The following is a 15,528-nucleotide window of genomic DNA, read 5'->3' as shown; positions in this document are numbered from 1 at the left end:
TTTTTTTAAATCCGGCGTAGATTTTGATTTCCTCCAGTAAAAGAAAAGAAAAGAAAAGTCTAATTAAGGCGTCTCGCCGTCTTTTTCTCGTGCTCCTGTCGAGATAAATAACGAGATAATAATGAAAGCATTAACGTTGAGTGGATATTTATCGGGTCGAAATTAGTTAAAGGTTTATGATCGGCTTGAGGGTCGAATAGAGAAGGTGACAGGGCGTATAACTCGGAAGCCGAATTAGTTCGCTTATGACTTTATTTCACCCTCGAACAATTAACGTTGGTGGTATATAATGTTCCACCTTCTCTTCTTCTTTGTCTTATTTTTTTAAGATTTTAATTTCGAGGAGACATAATCAAGAGGAATTTTCTTTTCTCATGGCGACGACGGCAACGTGTTCTAAAACGGATTAAAAGTTTGTAAATGTTGTAATGGAAACGCGACCGACGCAAAGATATTCGCGAAAAACACCTCCAGGAAATGTCTGACGATGTAATTTGATTAAGATGAGAAATTTTAAATGTTGAGACGTTTCAGATTTAGGGAGTGTCAATATTGATATAGCATAAGAGTTACAGATTTAGTCGAGGATTCAAAACGTGAGAGACGATCGTTATTCATTCGAAATATTTGCATAATCGAAGTCGACGAATCACGCAGAGATAAGAGCATCTGTCGTAAAAATATTACATTTTATATTTTATGTGTTTTTCGAAAATAAAAAATTAAAATTAATGGACTATAGCATCGATTTTGGAAGTGGCGCTAATTAGATTCCGAGCCACTTTCGTGGCATTAATCCGATTACGCATGAAGGTTTGGGTCCTCTTTGTAACCGAGTGAAAATTTTTTCTAAGTCGTAAATTGGCAATGTTTGGCGTTAAATAGCGTAGGAGAGACGAGGATTCCGCACCCGCCGAGAGGTGTGGTCCTTTCTCTACTCTACCAATCGATTCTACCGTAAACATTTCTGGAGCAGTTGGGAAAACAAAGCCGTCGTCTCATCTTAAACCACTCGAAATTTATAATTTTGTAAAAAAATATATTTAATAATTTTCAAGCGAAAGGGGAGAAATATTCCAGGTCATGGATCAGACTAAGCGTTAACTGCACTCGTTGAAAACGACTACGTTTCTCTAGTGCAGTTTGCAGTTAATTGTGCACAGCTTAATTAAGTCAAGGTGTGGAGTTGAGAGGTTGAAAGCTTTAGTCGAGTAATCGCTCACATTTGAAAATAAAGCACGAATGTCGAATTCACAGAAGCAAAAAATTAAGCTCTTGTTAGAGTTAGATGATTGATTTAATCTTGATTCATTAATTATGTAGGCAGTGTTTGGAAAAAAATCGTCTACAGGGTGTCAGACCTCGCGCCTCCTAGAAAAATTTTAAGTAAGGTAAGATACCAGGAACATGGACAAAATGTTTAAAATTTTTCTCTGGGGCGCGAGTTCCGGTGCACCTGTATACAGAAAGATATAGTTTTTTTTGTACAAATTTTATTTACATTTTTTTTACTTCACTTTTATTTATTATTATAGTCATCATTATTATTTTTTAAATTGTTGTAACTACGTATCCAAAGTCTATTTGTATTTTTTATATAGTTTTTTCTCGATTTTCTTGGGTTAAGAAATTTGAAATAAAAGATTTGGTTCTGATAAGAGATCGAATCACAAACATTTGTAAAAAGTGTTAAAAAAGCTTTCCTAGTTATTAGTTTCTTTTTTTTTAGTTAATAAACAGGACAATTTTTAATTTAAGCTTAAACTAATTAATTAATAATAATTTTTTTTTGTCAATGTAACAATCAGTGCAATTTTAATTGAAGCATCAAGCATGTCAAAAATATTTTGACTGGCTCAAAACAGGAAAAAGATTTAAATCAAAAAGCGCTTTATTAATTCTTGAACTTTTGTTAAAGCTGACTTTTGGTTTGTTGTGCGAAGTTATCAGAGATTCAATTTATTATTTTCTCGAAAACTTCCACACTTATATTCTTCGGATGATGCTTGAAAGCACTCAGTGTCATTTTCTTGTACACACCGCGGTCGAATTATCGAAAATCGATGCAGTTTCTATTTTTGAGTTGTGACGGGAGAGAGTTGATCCAGCAAACAACCATCAAGTTGGAGTGTGTTTCGCCAACATAGGTTAGCAAATTTCAGATATAAAAAATTCAAACTATCGAACTGTAATAAAATGTCTGAGTTCATGACATAATTAGAGAGTTTTCCGTTTTGCGAAGCAAAATCGATAAGGGTAGTCGGTCACGTACCGCTTTTATTTTTTAAAACTAATTTCGGACCCGGCGCATCCACCAAAATGTTGATGTTGTGGAAGTAATAAATTGTTGATTGATTCGGTGTCGCTTGAGCCATCAATATTTATTGGTGTGGTGCAAGAGTAACGAACAATGGGCTACAGAGAGCAGACACCCCTATTAGCCTCGGCTACTGTTTTATTCAATGACACAGCAGCAGCAGCAACGGCAGCACGGTTTCATCTACATAGGCAAAAAAATTCTGACACAAGAAGGGTGTCTTTTCAAGGGATCGATATGGTCCCGGATGTAGGCTCAGGGAGATAATTTGTAATTTAATCAAATGAGGGTTAGAGTCAGATTTACGCTTAACGATATCATTGCAGATTTGTTTGCGTTAAGTTAGTTAATGTGTTTGTGTTATTTCGCACGGTGTTGTCAAAGATTTATGCGAACTACTTACATCTTGTCGAGACGTCCCTGCTAGAAGGTATTTTATCGATTTGGTTATATTTAGAGAATGATTCTGTTGTGTCTGAAAACGATTCTTTATTAATTTTGCAATCTGTGCCAATATTTGAGCTGGGATTGGGACGTTTCAGGTGAATTCAAATCTATTTTCCGTATAGAGAAATTGCGGAAATCGAATGCATCGTGTCCTTACGTAAATACATCTTCGTCCAAAACCAATATCCGACGAAGATAAACAAGGAAATTCGTCAAATAGAGAAATGTTACTTACAAAGGATAAAAATTCAATTTTTTTACATCCAATTATGTAAGTTATACGGCTGCGGAGGAGAAGGATTATTAAATCGACAACGAAAATACTTTAGGTCTATTATTAGCTTTCAAGAGTTTCATAACCCGATTTATTGTTCTTCAAAACCGAAAAATGACTTTACTTTGTTTAATACTAACGTCGAGATTATTTCCGTTTAGCTTCTCACAAATACGTCTCGAGTTTGAATTTTATTGACGTTACAGATGACTTTGATTTGCTATATAGCCATCTGGCGACAAAAAATTCGCCAGTTTTATCTTCTCCGATGATGGCCAACCAACCCACGATTTTACGACGGAAGGGACAAATAATAGAATTTTTAGCTGCAGATGACAGAATTGTATCTCTGAAATATTTAATGTGGCGATGTTAGATTTCTAGCTTTATTTACAGTGTTTTTGTTACAAATTTCGAATATTTTTTAGTTTGTAATGTAATTACAAACCAATAAACGTCTATCGTTTTTTTTTTAATTTTATGTAAATCTTAAAATTTTCTTAATTTTACCACATTATTTATGCAGATTTTGGTTAAATTGTAATTGTAACAAGATTATTTCAAGCTCTTAAATAGATATGAAAACTTAGAAAAAAGCTAATTTTGGAACAAAAAAGAGATAAAACGTTTTTCGATTGAGTTTCAAAAATCTTATTTTTCTACAATTATTAAAAAAATTGTACTTTTTACATTTAAATTTAAACGCGTAATTAATTGGTCATTTGTTGTTAAATGAACAGGACAATATTTTTTTTAAGATAGAAAATTAAAAGGGCCGAAAACCGATCAAAATTTTGCCAAGAATCGAAAAAATTAAAAACTTTTAAATTGGAATACAAAAGATCCATAAAAGTGTTAAAGCGTTGTAGATACACCTACATTTTTGAAAATTTTTGTGTACGTCTGAATATAATAGGTGATTTTTTAAATTTGGCGTCAAAGCTATTCATGAAAGTCTGATGGTGAACTGACGTCAAATTTATACAGGGTGTTCTGTTTTTATTGTTACAAATTTAAATAGATGATAGAATATTCAATTTTAAGACAAAAGTTTCCTATAAACATGTTTCGAAAAATACTATGTACACCTCCTAAAAGGAATTTGTTTTCTTAAAGGGTTTTTTTCAACATTTCAGAATAGATGAAATTGCAAAATTTGGTACAGCTGATAACCTTTATACGCCTAAACGGATTCCAAGATGAAAAGTCGAATTTTTTTATCAGGGGTGTCCTAAACAGTAAAACGAATTTAATTTTTAATTTCTATGGTGTTTATGGTCTGTAACACAAATTTTAAAACTGATTTTACTGAAAATCGGTAACTTGCATCGGAAAAACTCTAAACACCTTTTTTTATGAAAAACTATGAAATCTAGAATTTTTTTGCTGAAAGTGGCAAGAAACTACAGTCAAAATAGTTTGAGTACTTTTTACCCTAAAAAGAAGCCTCTGATTAAAAATTTCAACATTTTATCTTTGAAAATAGTTTGAGTACTTTTTACCCTAAAAAGAAGCCTCTGATTAAAAATTTCAACATTTTATCTTTGAATTCGTTTAGGTGTATAAAGGTTATCATGTCATTTTCAATCTAGAATTTTTTTGCTGAAAGTGGCAAGAAACTACAGTCAAAACAGTTTGAGTACTTTTTAACCTAAAAAGAAGCCTCTGATTAAAAATTTCAACATTTTATCTTTGAATTCGTTTAGGTGTATAAAAGTTATCATTTGTACCAAATTTTGTAATTTTATCTAAAATGGTTTTGGAAATATTGGAAAAACTTCATCAAAAGACCCTACACCCCTTTGAGGGGTGTAGCTCTCTTGCGTAGCATTTTTTGATGCATGTTCATTGGAAACTTTTGTCTTAAATTGAATACTCTATCTTCTGTTTAAATTTGTAACAATAAAACTGGAATATCCTGTATAAACACTCGTTATTATTGGATTAGAGCAGAGAAAGTGTCGACCGGTATAAGGTCCCGCTTTCCGGCAAGTAGGTTCGGGGTTCGAACTTTGGTAAAGTCAGCAATTTTTCTCTAATTCAAATTCAAAAACAATTGAAATGAAAGAGAGAGTGCATAAGAGCAAATAAAGAGTGAGAGCGCATAGACTCATAAGAGCAATTAAGAGAGCAAAGCATAAGAAGGAGAAAGGAGTAGAAGAGCAAAAGAGCTTTTTTTATCGTCATCTCAATTTTTTTTTATTTTTCTAAGAAAAATTTAAATACAACAATTAAGTGTCAAGAGATGTCGCTTAAATGCTTTAAAATATGTGCACATATTCTGAAAAGTATAATTTTAACTCAATTTCTATTGTTTTACTTTTTCTCAATCTCTACTTTTTGCCGTTTTCTACTTTTAGTGCTTCCAAATTTCCCAACAATTCTCAGGAAAAGACAATTACTATCGTACGACAAAGATGCTTAAATTAACGTTTTAGACATGTGTGAGAGCCTTCAAGCTATCATGTTTTAGTAAGGTAGGTATGAAATTAAAACTGTAAGATCATAATTTTTACTTTTATTCTAAAATTTGAACTAATTTATACACGAATAATTGTAGGCACTGCTTCTTTACTTTATTTCTTGTAAAAAAACTGCATTAAATTTGTCACCGTTTCGTTTACTCGTCTTAATCGCGCTGCATTATCCTGCATATTAGCTTAATTGGATGAAAGCGTGACTGGCAATCTCGTGTCTTCTTTATGCAAGAAGTTGAATTTAAATCCGTTCTTTTTCCGTCGTAATGGAGTACTTAACCTTCAAGATGCACCGTTTAAATACCTCTCAGATTTTCGAGGGTTTCTTTGTTTGCCTCCTCGCTTTCGTCGTCTAGTTTATTTCAGGTCGACATATGACTCGTGAAAACTTGGTTTCGTGCCTTTATAATTAATTAAATTGCCGTTTACACCGTCCGTAATTAAATTGTTCGGAAGTCGGAAAGTGTGGCTCACTTTATCAAATTTTTTTTCGTCGTTCGTGACACTGTATGATTAAATACGGGCGGGTGTGCCAGCTAATAACGAAAATAAATAAATAAAAGGAGCGGCAGGATGTGTCTCGGCTAGATTTTTTGAATAGAGGCGAGTGCAAGAGCGACGCTGAATATTTTATGTCGGAAATGAAATGCGGCGAGGTCGGAAAATAAAATTTGCGGTCAGTTCCGGGCCAAAGTTTTAATCGAATAAAGAAATTTTTTGCACGCCGACGTCATGTCAGAAACTGATGATTTACCGACGAAGGGAAGGATATAGATCGGAATGTGATGAAGTGGTAAACGGTCAGGGACCAAGGGATTGATTGAAACAAGGGATCCTTTAACCGGGATTACTTACTGTTATCCTTTCTCGATGGATCGAATCGTTTAAAATTTTGCGCTGGAGAAGTGTAATTGGCGATTTCTCTGTTTGTTTCGCCACTCAGTGGCTTCTTTTTAGTAGTGTGTAAAACCCTTCAGAAAGCCGGCTTCGTTCTACAAAGGGATAAAGAGCTCGTGTTTTGGTCGTGTTGGCCGTTTGTCGTTTCGAGCGAAAACTTAGGAATTCATTAGGACTTGCGTCTTTTGTGTCGTAAACAGAACGGCTTTCAGAGCTTTAGCGAGATTTTATTGACGTACTTTCAACGTTACACTCGACAATTAATTGTTTATGTGAGGACATCTTTAAGCATCAAAAAATCAATTTTTGACCTACTCTGCATACTGTTTATATCTGTAATTAAATAAAAATTAGTCTTATTAGACTAGTCAAAAAAATCAAGGTGGAAGAAAACTTGAAGTACTTATTCTATTTGTTCGATTATTTTATGAAGTTGTTCACCAGACAAAAAAGAAAATTGAATTAATCTGTGAATAAAGGCTTTTCCTCAACTAAAATCTTCAATTAATAGAAAAAGGACTTTTTAGCTCCTCAATCAATTATTTAGGAGTTTAAGCTCATTAAGTGCAACTTTTCAGTTTATTGTTTGTCCTGAAAACCTTTTCTTTTATAAAGCAGTCTGACCGCAAATTAATTTCGTCTCATTTGTTATTATTCCAGGACCGTACCGTGCGGTTACGTAATTATATCGATGATGCTTGTCGAGTTGCTTCACGATTTCGGTGGGATTTTATTGACTATTTTATTTTTGTCACGGGGGAAATCCATTAAAGTGTTACTTTTATGAAAGGGCCTTTTTCTTCTCTCCCTCTCAGAATGATCGTAGATTTATTACTTTTTAAATGAGAGAATCGGCAAGGTGCAGGAAACGTCAGAATTTACAATGGAAATTTATAGCGATGTCTCGCAAAATTATTAAAAACTCCGGGCGGAATTGCTTTATGTGTGTGTGTGTGTGTGGCGCAATTCGATTTGCATAATTTTTATAACATTTTGTTGAAATATCGACCAGCGATAAAAAATCCGGGTCTGTTTGTGATTAATCGAGTTTTGATTCCAGGAGAGATTAATGAAAACACTTGATCCTGGGTAAAGAAACTCATACGGTGTACCTGAAGACGAGTCATTAATAATCCGTGTTCTTTGTGCCATACAGCGCCATCTCGTAGTTTCAGTTGTTGTTAAACCGTACAGGAATGCCAGCTCGACGACATCTCGCGGTGTTTTTCCTCGAGGAAAAAGCTTTCATCGTGTCAATTCATCTCTGGGGCGTGTAGGTGGCGTTCTGGTCGATTCCGGGCGCCCTGGAATCAATATCTAGCAATGGCGGTTCATTAATAAGGGATTAGTCCGGAGGGTGATTAGTTTTTTTGGAGCGAAGGTTGTTAACATGTCAATGGGGCAAGGAGGATATTATTTTTAATTAAGTTGAGTTTAATAAGACATCAGGTTGCAACGCTGTATGAATTTTGTAACGGTCAACAAGACTCTTTCATTACGTTAATGAACTGTCAAGTTAAGCTCGACATCGATAATAAGGGGAAAAGGTTTTTTCTCGTAATTGTTGATCCAGGACTGGAACAATGGCAAAATTGAGTTTGTATGCCGGACTAGGATCGAGTTTTTATTCGATTTTGCTGTTTTTTCAGCCTATCGTCAATGTTTGTTTTATAATTGTGGCGTATGAGTAGAGAGTTGGGCACTTTTTCCCTACTACTAGAGTGTGTGCACGCATCGCGTTTACTAGTAGCCATATTAAATAATAAATAATTTTCTCTTGTAGAATTGATTCGTTTGTACGGAGTGGATTAATAAATCCGGTCCGAATGACAAATGTGTGACCTTTTGGTCGGGTTCGGGTTATATATTTGGGTATTCTGGTTGTGGTTAAATCCACCTCTTAATTTATTTCATCGTTTGAAAGAAACCGTTTTTTTGCTAATTATTCAAAGGAAAACGATTGGTAAATGTTAGTTTCCTGATTTTACTTGCAAATTGCGCTTTCTTTATCAGAAAATCAGGAGCGAAGCGTATAATTATGTCGGTGAAAACCGGTAAAAAATTTTCATCTTCTTTTTAAGGACGCCAAACAAATTTCTTTAAATTGATTAAAGCGAGAGCCCTGAATTGGTGTCGCAATTTTTTCTCGTTTTGTCTCGTACAAAAGAAGAATTTGCAATTTGGGTTGCGCCGCAGTTTAACTTATTTAGTCTTGTATTGAAGTTGTGAATTGATTTGAAAGTTTTTCGAACAGTTTTGCACTCTACCACAGGAAAAGGAAATTGGTCGCTTTTGAAGATAGAAATATGAAGGAAATTCCTGATTCGGGTTCTAATTGAATTTGTTCGACCGTCACCCTTGCAATTATATTTCTGGTCGGTTTTCGGCAGTGGGGAACCGTCGCTATTGTTTGTGGAAATTTTACGGTGGAATTGTTTCGCACGCATCGTTTTTGTTTTAATGGAAAAATTGGCAAAACTAGTAAAAACACGAGTGTGTGGAAAACCGCATGCGAAACAAACGGTTGAATTATTGTACAACGATCGGTCGTTCATGCACGTATAGAGTTTTAATTATGCAAAAAGCCGGCATGAGTGAGTGTAAACAGGAGGACTAATTAAAGGTATCAAACGCAAAACAAACACAATTTTGTATATGGTTACAATAAATATTGATTTATGTGTGTCTAACAATAAACAAATAAATAACACTGTGATGGTGTTTATAAAAGGGAGAGATGTTAAACGAGACAACCGTTAAATTATTACGTCAAATAATAAACTCCGTCAGCGTTTTACTCACAACCTATTAGCTAAAAGCTTATCGAAAATTCATAAGGTTATACCTTGCACGTTTCTGAGGTGGCAATAAGGTGCCGCTTAAAATATTAACATAGCAACTTTGTGAAACTTTTCACTTTAATGCGATAGTTGTCGTTGCGAAATAATCGAGACACACCTCCTCGAACCGAAACGCTAATGAAAATATAGAACCGCCGCAGGAGCAGATGTGCGACCTCTAATGTTAACTTTATATTCCAGCCAGATGCCAACTTTGCTTTATTTACTTTTGCGGTCTGACATGTCTCGACATTGTCATCGCCGCTCTACGTATTTATACACCTGACAAAAAACACCGTTAAATTACGACAACTTCTCTACAAAATAGAAAATAGAGAAAATCACAGTGTAGATTTAATGTGAAATTTAAGAGACGTGTTTTTTTATTTTTTTATTTATTTTTGTCTTAACACATTAAAAGACCTTATTTATTTACTAGTCAACTAGAATTTTTCAAATAGATTAGTAACTGCCGTTTAACAGTACTTTTTGGGGTTTGATTTGTAAGTGTAATGGTGGTTTGGCCGCTTTGCGTTAAAGATTCGACAAAGGGCAATCGGGGCGAATTGAGACAGTAACGAGCATCATTGATTGTTAACAATTGACAATCAGGGAAGAAAATCATCAAACTTTCGACCCCTCTCGAGACGTCATCTTCATAACAAGCCAATTATCTAAAACATGTCTAGAAATTGCGCAGTCCGCATAATATCTAGCTAATTTTGGCCTAATTATACCTAAGTATCTTTCGAGCAATTAGCGTGAAAATTGGCGTAATAATTGATTATTGAATGAGTCAATCGAAAAATGTGAAATTAAACTATAGAAGCTCTTAACGATTCATTAAAGCGAAATCGTGACTAATCGTTAGTTTGTTAATTACACCCAACTCAATTTCCATTTTTCGGTCGAGAATCCCCTCTTTGCCGGCGTTAAGACGTCGAAAATGGCTTCGGGTCGTTTCGGTCGGTCGACGATGACCACCGGCCTGTGAAATAACGCCCAGCGGGATTTGCCGTTTGATGTGATTATTGCGTTTCAGGTGATATGGGCGCCGTAAAGCCAGAAAAAGGGTCATGGGAACGTCAAATATTAACGCCAATGTTAATATTTCAACGGCAAAAGGAATTGAAATGGTGTTTTGTGGCCGATTCGACGAAAAAATGAAGTAATTTATTTGAGGCGGAGTAGAGAGGGCTTCAATTAAGTTGATTAATTTGCTCAGAAAAGGTGTATCCGAAAAAAAATCGGTTCGGTGAATAAATTTGTAGAGGTTTCTTGTCCGGCGCATTCACCTTTTTCGGTGTGTTTTTGATATTCAGGAGGAAGAAAACAAGAGTCTGGCGACAACGATGAAAAAAATGAGTTGAACATGTTCGTGGCTTGCTACAAATGTTTCTAACGGCGTAGTTGGCTCTGGAAATTGTCGACAGAGCGAAAATAGGGGTTGGAGGGATGGTGTTCTGCACATATCAGGATTGTCATCAATACAAATTTATTTGTTGTTTTTTGTCCTGATTGTTAAGTTTTGTCACTAAAGTAGATAATCTGGGGACTTATTATGAAAATTTCGAGGGTGGTTGGGGTTTAATAAATAATGTGGCATCGCGGTGTAATAAAGCTTGTTCCATGGGGGCGCCCTCATGCCGATATGAGTGTGTTTTTGAATTGGTAGGGGTGTGCCGCATAATTAACAAGAACCGCTTTAATTTGAAAGTGAAAAATGCCGACGAAATTCAGCACAGAGCCTACAATATTGCAGGTGGTGTGCGAATTAGCACGTCTATATCCCGTGGCGCCGACTTTTCTCATCTCAAATTACAAAAGTTGCAAATGACTGAATTTTTTTCTTTTTTTCGCGCCGTCGTTTCACTATTCGATCGAGTTATGCGATGTTGTCTTGTTATGTCACGATGCGGTGTATAACTTCGATATTGTCACTGGCAGGGTCGTTAAAATAAATGGCTATGGCTTTGTCCTTTGTGTGTTGCCGGTGATGTGTTAAGTTCACAACGTATGGATTCATTAAAGGGACACGCTAGCCGACAAAGTCATAATTTCGCACTAGTTTCGAATGCGGGAGGAAAGGACACGTTTTCTGATCTCAACGGTCATTATTGAGAGCGTGTTGTGGAGGCGGAATATCATAAGTTATGTGTTGGTTTGCAATTTGTGCGGCTGAGAACTGGATTCAGTAATTATTATCCGAGAGGATTATTTGTGGCGCAGATGGTACACGGTGTATTACATTGTACACAAAATGATTTTTTTCCATCGAAAGAAATTTATGTTTTCGCTGTACCGAATTGTTATTTGAAATGCATTACTTAATAAAATTGATCCAACATGCGTTTTTGTTTCATTAAACCTATTCACTCATTATGAAAACATCGAAATCGATTTTTTTTTGTTGGAAATGGAGGTTCTGGTATGACTGTTTTTCAACTAAATAATACTATTTGTGTTTTTTTTTTAATGTGGAAGCAAATATCTTTTTTTCCGGTGCATCCACCATAATTGTAAATTTATAGTAATTTATACTAATTTGTTTTAAATATATTAAGACAATGTTAAAAAGCAATATTATCCTTTTGATATTATAACAGTAAAAAAGGTTAATGCTCTAAATTAAAATGGTTTCAAAGAGAAAAAAAGAAACATGAATTTTCACTTCCCAAATTCAAATTTCCAACTGTAAACACATTCATTGTTATTTTTGTAAACAAGTGTGAAGTAACAATAATAAATACATATGATAGAGCGATGGTACACAGATGATGTAAATTGATATAGAATGATAGATTTTTTGCTGAATTTAGAAGTAATGAAATGAATTTTAGAAGAAAAAGTCGAACAGTTTGGAAATGATTTTAGTTTGGGCTTTAATATTTTGAAGTTAAGCTTATTCAGATAGTTTACATTGAGCCAATATAGTTCTTTCTTACGTCTGGTTGAAGTTTTGTTCTTTCTGTAAGCTGAGAATTAAGCATCAACAGTTATGTTAAATTTTAAAAGAGACATCTAGATAAAGAAAATGTACAGACTATAGCTTTAATAAAGTATCTATACAAAAAAGTATCTATAAAATACCTATGCAAAGTTTTATATATTTTCTTCTTATTCAAATTTAGAATAAGAAAGTGTTAATATTAGAATTTAGATCGAACTTAGCATTTTTTTTAATATGTGAACAAAATGGACAATTTTATAAAACAAAATCTTTAGAACATTTTTAAAATTCGTAATGTTTTACTCTTAAAAGCTTATTTCGTGAAATGTCGTTTTGAAAGTAGTGAGTTTAAAAAATAATTTTACTGCTGCGTTACATTGAGGCAAAAATTAAATTCGTTGTGTATTACAGCACTTTCATTTCGATTGGAGATAGACTGAATAAAACTCTGCCAACGAAATATCGTTCAATATTATTGTATTTCGCTACATTTTGTTGAACTAAAAATTAATTTAGCATCGAAAATGACCGTTCCCTCGACGGCTATTATTGAATTTTTGTTCGTACTGAATTCCTGTTTGAATTTTTCGCAAACTTTTTGCAAAAATCTTTCTAATAAAACCTGTTATTTAAAATAAATTGCGGTTTTAATATTAAATGAGAGTTTAAAAGCTTTATCATGAAAAATGTACGATAAAAACTCTTCATGCATCCACTCGGAATAACTGAAATTCCCCCTTCAACGAGGACAAACTAATAGAGTTGAAGCATGTGCAAGATAACCGAACAACAAGAGGAAAATTAAAATTTATGTGGGCGCCACGGGAAGCATTGGCAGTAAGTACGTGAAAATTATTAGCTCGTGGATTAGTAAAGACTTCTTTGGATAGTTCATTCGTGATTTAAGACACGATAAATAAACGGCGGAAAGTATGCGATTGTTCTCATTACTGATCGATTAGTAAATTGGATACTTACGTAAGACACAGTTATTAATCATTTAAATCTAATTAATACAAGTTACCCGCAGAAACCGCCTTCCGCCTCATTATTAGCAATGACGCGTTAAATTTTAAGAGCTTGCAAAGGTGCCTCTCACTACAAAGCACAAAATTGCCTCCGGTTAGGATTCAAAATTAACACCAATCGATAATTTACGCCACAAGCTAACAATTTGAATTACAACGCACCTGACTAGACCGAAAATGTAATCATTTGAAAAATGTCGGCAAATATTTTTCAGAAATTTGAAATTTAAAAGCAATCAAAACGAGAAATGGTGGATGCGCCGAGAGAAAAGCGCAAGATTTAAATTTCGGACATTACGCAACTGTTGAACGTTTAGAACGACACAAATAACTCACCACCGAGCTCGTTATTGACACTAAAGACCTACAAAAACACCTACAAAAGTTGCTCTTTTTATTGCACGGCAATAAAATCTTCAACACCGAGACCGGATTTTGATTTTTATTTATTTTGACAAATCTTTACAATGTTGGTGAATTTTTTTCTCAGTTCAACATAATTATCCTTTCGTAAACGTTCGTTTTTCGTCGCGCAGCATCCGAGTCCGGATCCTGGACCGTTTCAGCAGTGTATCGTTGTCGTCGTAGGGCGTGTGGTGGTTTCAACCATACGGACATCGTGCGTGTTATATAAAAGAAAATCCAGTGAAACGTATAATGGAAACATTTATCATAATCGGTTTCTGTTTTCTGTGCTACGAACTGTGCGAATTGCTCTACCAATGCACTCCCCGGAAAAAGCAGACCGCGACTCCGGTCACAGATTGTCAACATGTGATCTACACCATACCTGAACCGGAGCGTTAAAAGTGTTTGAATAATCGCGAAACGCCAAAATTCGCCTTTCACGAATTTAGCACTCTCTTTTTGGCACACGTATGATTATTCGACGGCCCACGGGAAATCTAGCCGGTGAGAAGATTGCGTTTTGATGTCGTCTTTGACAAGATCGGATGCGATAAGCAACGCGAATTGTAAATGACTTTACACCTCGTTCTTTTTTCACGTCGAGATGCATTTAAATAAATTTATGGCACATATTTTATCGTATTGAGAGTCATAAATTTGAATTGAAGACGTATTGGTGGAGTCACTAAGGGATATTTTACCGAAAAGCCATATATTTTGCGATTACGTAGCGGTTAAATGTTTGGAACGGGTGATACGTAACGGTAAATGTTTAGAAATTTATGTTTTGGGATTAATTAAATTAAAATCCGTTTTTTTTTTTTTGTTAATTTTTTATTCATGGGGATTAAAAAGATGTATTTCAGGGCGGATGGCGGCACTGATCTGCTTTTAAAATTCCATTTTTTGTTTGTTTCAGCTGCACCCTCAAAGCGTGTTACATTTTCTTTAAGTTTTTGTTTCGGTAATCTTTGATACATACTTCGGTAAGAGATATGAATAAAGGGGGAAAGAATGAAATCACGTGGAAGTGTGTCACATTCAGACAATCGGAAATCTTTTAATGTTTTAAGGGACATGTTTTATATTTGATTTATTTATAAGAAAAAAATTGAATTGTATTATTCTGTTTCTTTCTTAAATTCAATTCGATGGTTGTGATTTTTTTTTCTTGTGTTTTCTCGCTACATTCAATTAGACTCCGACTCTCAGTTGTTTCGTATTTCTAGCGTTTATGCGAAACGAGGTGATGAAAGTCTTTGTTTTTGGTTCTGGGGCTGAACAAAAGCTCGAACAACGTAATTGAATTTAACTTTATAGGTGCCATTAAAGCGGAAACTTTCCTTTCTATTATCAATCGCTTTGGTATTTCTTCATACTCGAAATAAAAAGAGTTTTAATTTGATAAAGCTACAGGTGGAAGGCGAGTTTTGTCTGAGTGCTAGAGATGTGTGTCTAAAAATGGACTCTTTGGAGCGGCTGATGAGTGCCGCCAAGCCGATGCCACCAGCTTTGGCGGCTGGCAGTTCTTTACCGACAAGGGCATTGGTACATGCCAGTTTAGCGACATCGGCGGCAGTCGGACGCCGAGGTAGACATCTGACAGGGACTTTCTGTCTCACCGGAGACACCATGGAAGGGATTATACAATGTCTGGTGTTTCTTAAAGCTTTCTCGGTAAGTCGAGCGAAAAACGGATTTGAAGAAAGAAATGGTGAAGGCGCCGGGATACAACAAATGCTTTGTGTGTTGGGAAATATGAAAGTAATTTAATTACCAGATGAGCGAATAAAACTAGGATTTGTTTAGAATTAGACTTCTAGGCGTTTTTCTTAATTGTGTTGTACGTTTTCCTGAAAATAATTAAATAAAAGCAGGAAGTATGTGTGT

The 15,528-nt window shown here is 34.9% G+C and overlaps 1 protein-coding gene across 16 annotated transcripts in view; it reads left to right on the top strand.

Annotated features, from left to right (window-relative positions):
- LOC123005718 (neurobeachin) overlaps positions 1 to 15,528 on the top strand; it is a 106,570-nt gene that overhangs the window by 2,879 nt on the left and 88,163 nt on the right. For 9 of the 16 annotated variants that reach the window (XM_044399623.1, XM_044399615.1, XM_044399612.1 and 6 more), the window contains exon 1: positions 15,085 to 15,315. The exons of the other annotated variants lie outside the window; for them this stretch is intronic. In XM_044399623.1, the coding sequence (XP_044255558.1) occupies positions 15,100 to 15,315 (216 nt within the window). In that variant the 5' untranslated portion in view covers positions 15,085 to 15,099. Of the gene's footprint in view, positions 1 to 15,084; positions 15,316 to 15,528 lie in introns of those variants that run through there. 16 annotated transcript variants of the gene reach the window in all.

The sequence above is a fragment of the Tribolium madens genome, unplaced genomic scaffold, assembly GCF_015345945.1.
Source record: "Tribolium madens isolate multiple individuals breed KSU strain unplaced genomic scaffold, Tmad_KSU_1.1 Scaffold_20;HRSCAF=117;Tcas5.2_LG4, whole genome shotgun sequence".
NCBI classification, from domain to species: domain Eukaryota; kingdom Metazoa; phylum Arthropoda; class Insecta; order Coleoptera; family Tenebrionidae; genus Tribolium; species Tribolium madens.
Note: the sequence above shows the minus strand (reverse complement) of the source record. Positions and strands in the feature narration are given on the sequence as shown.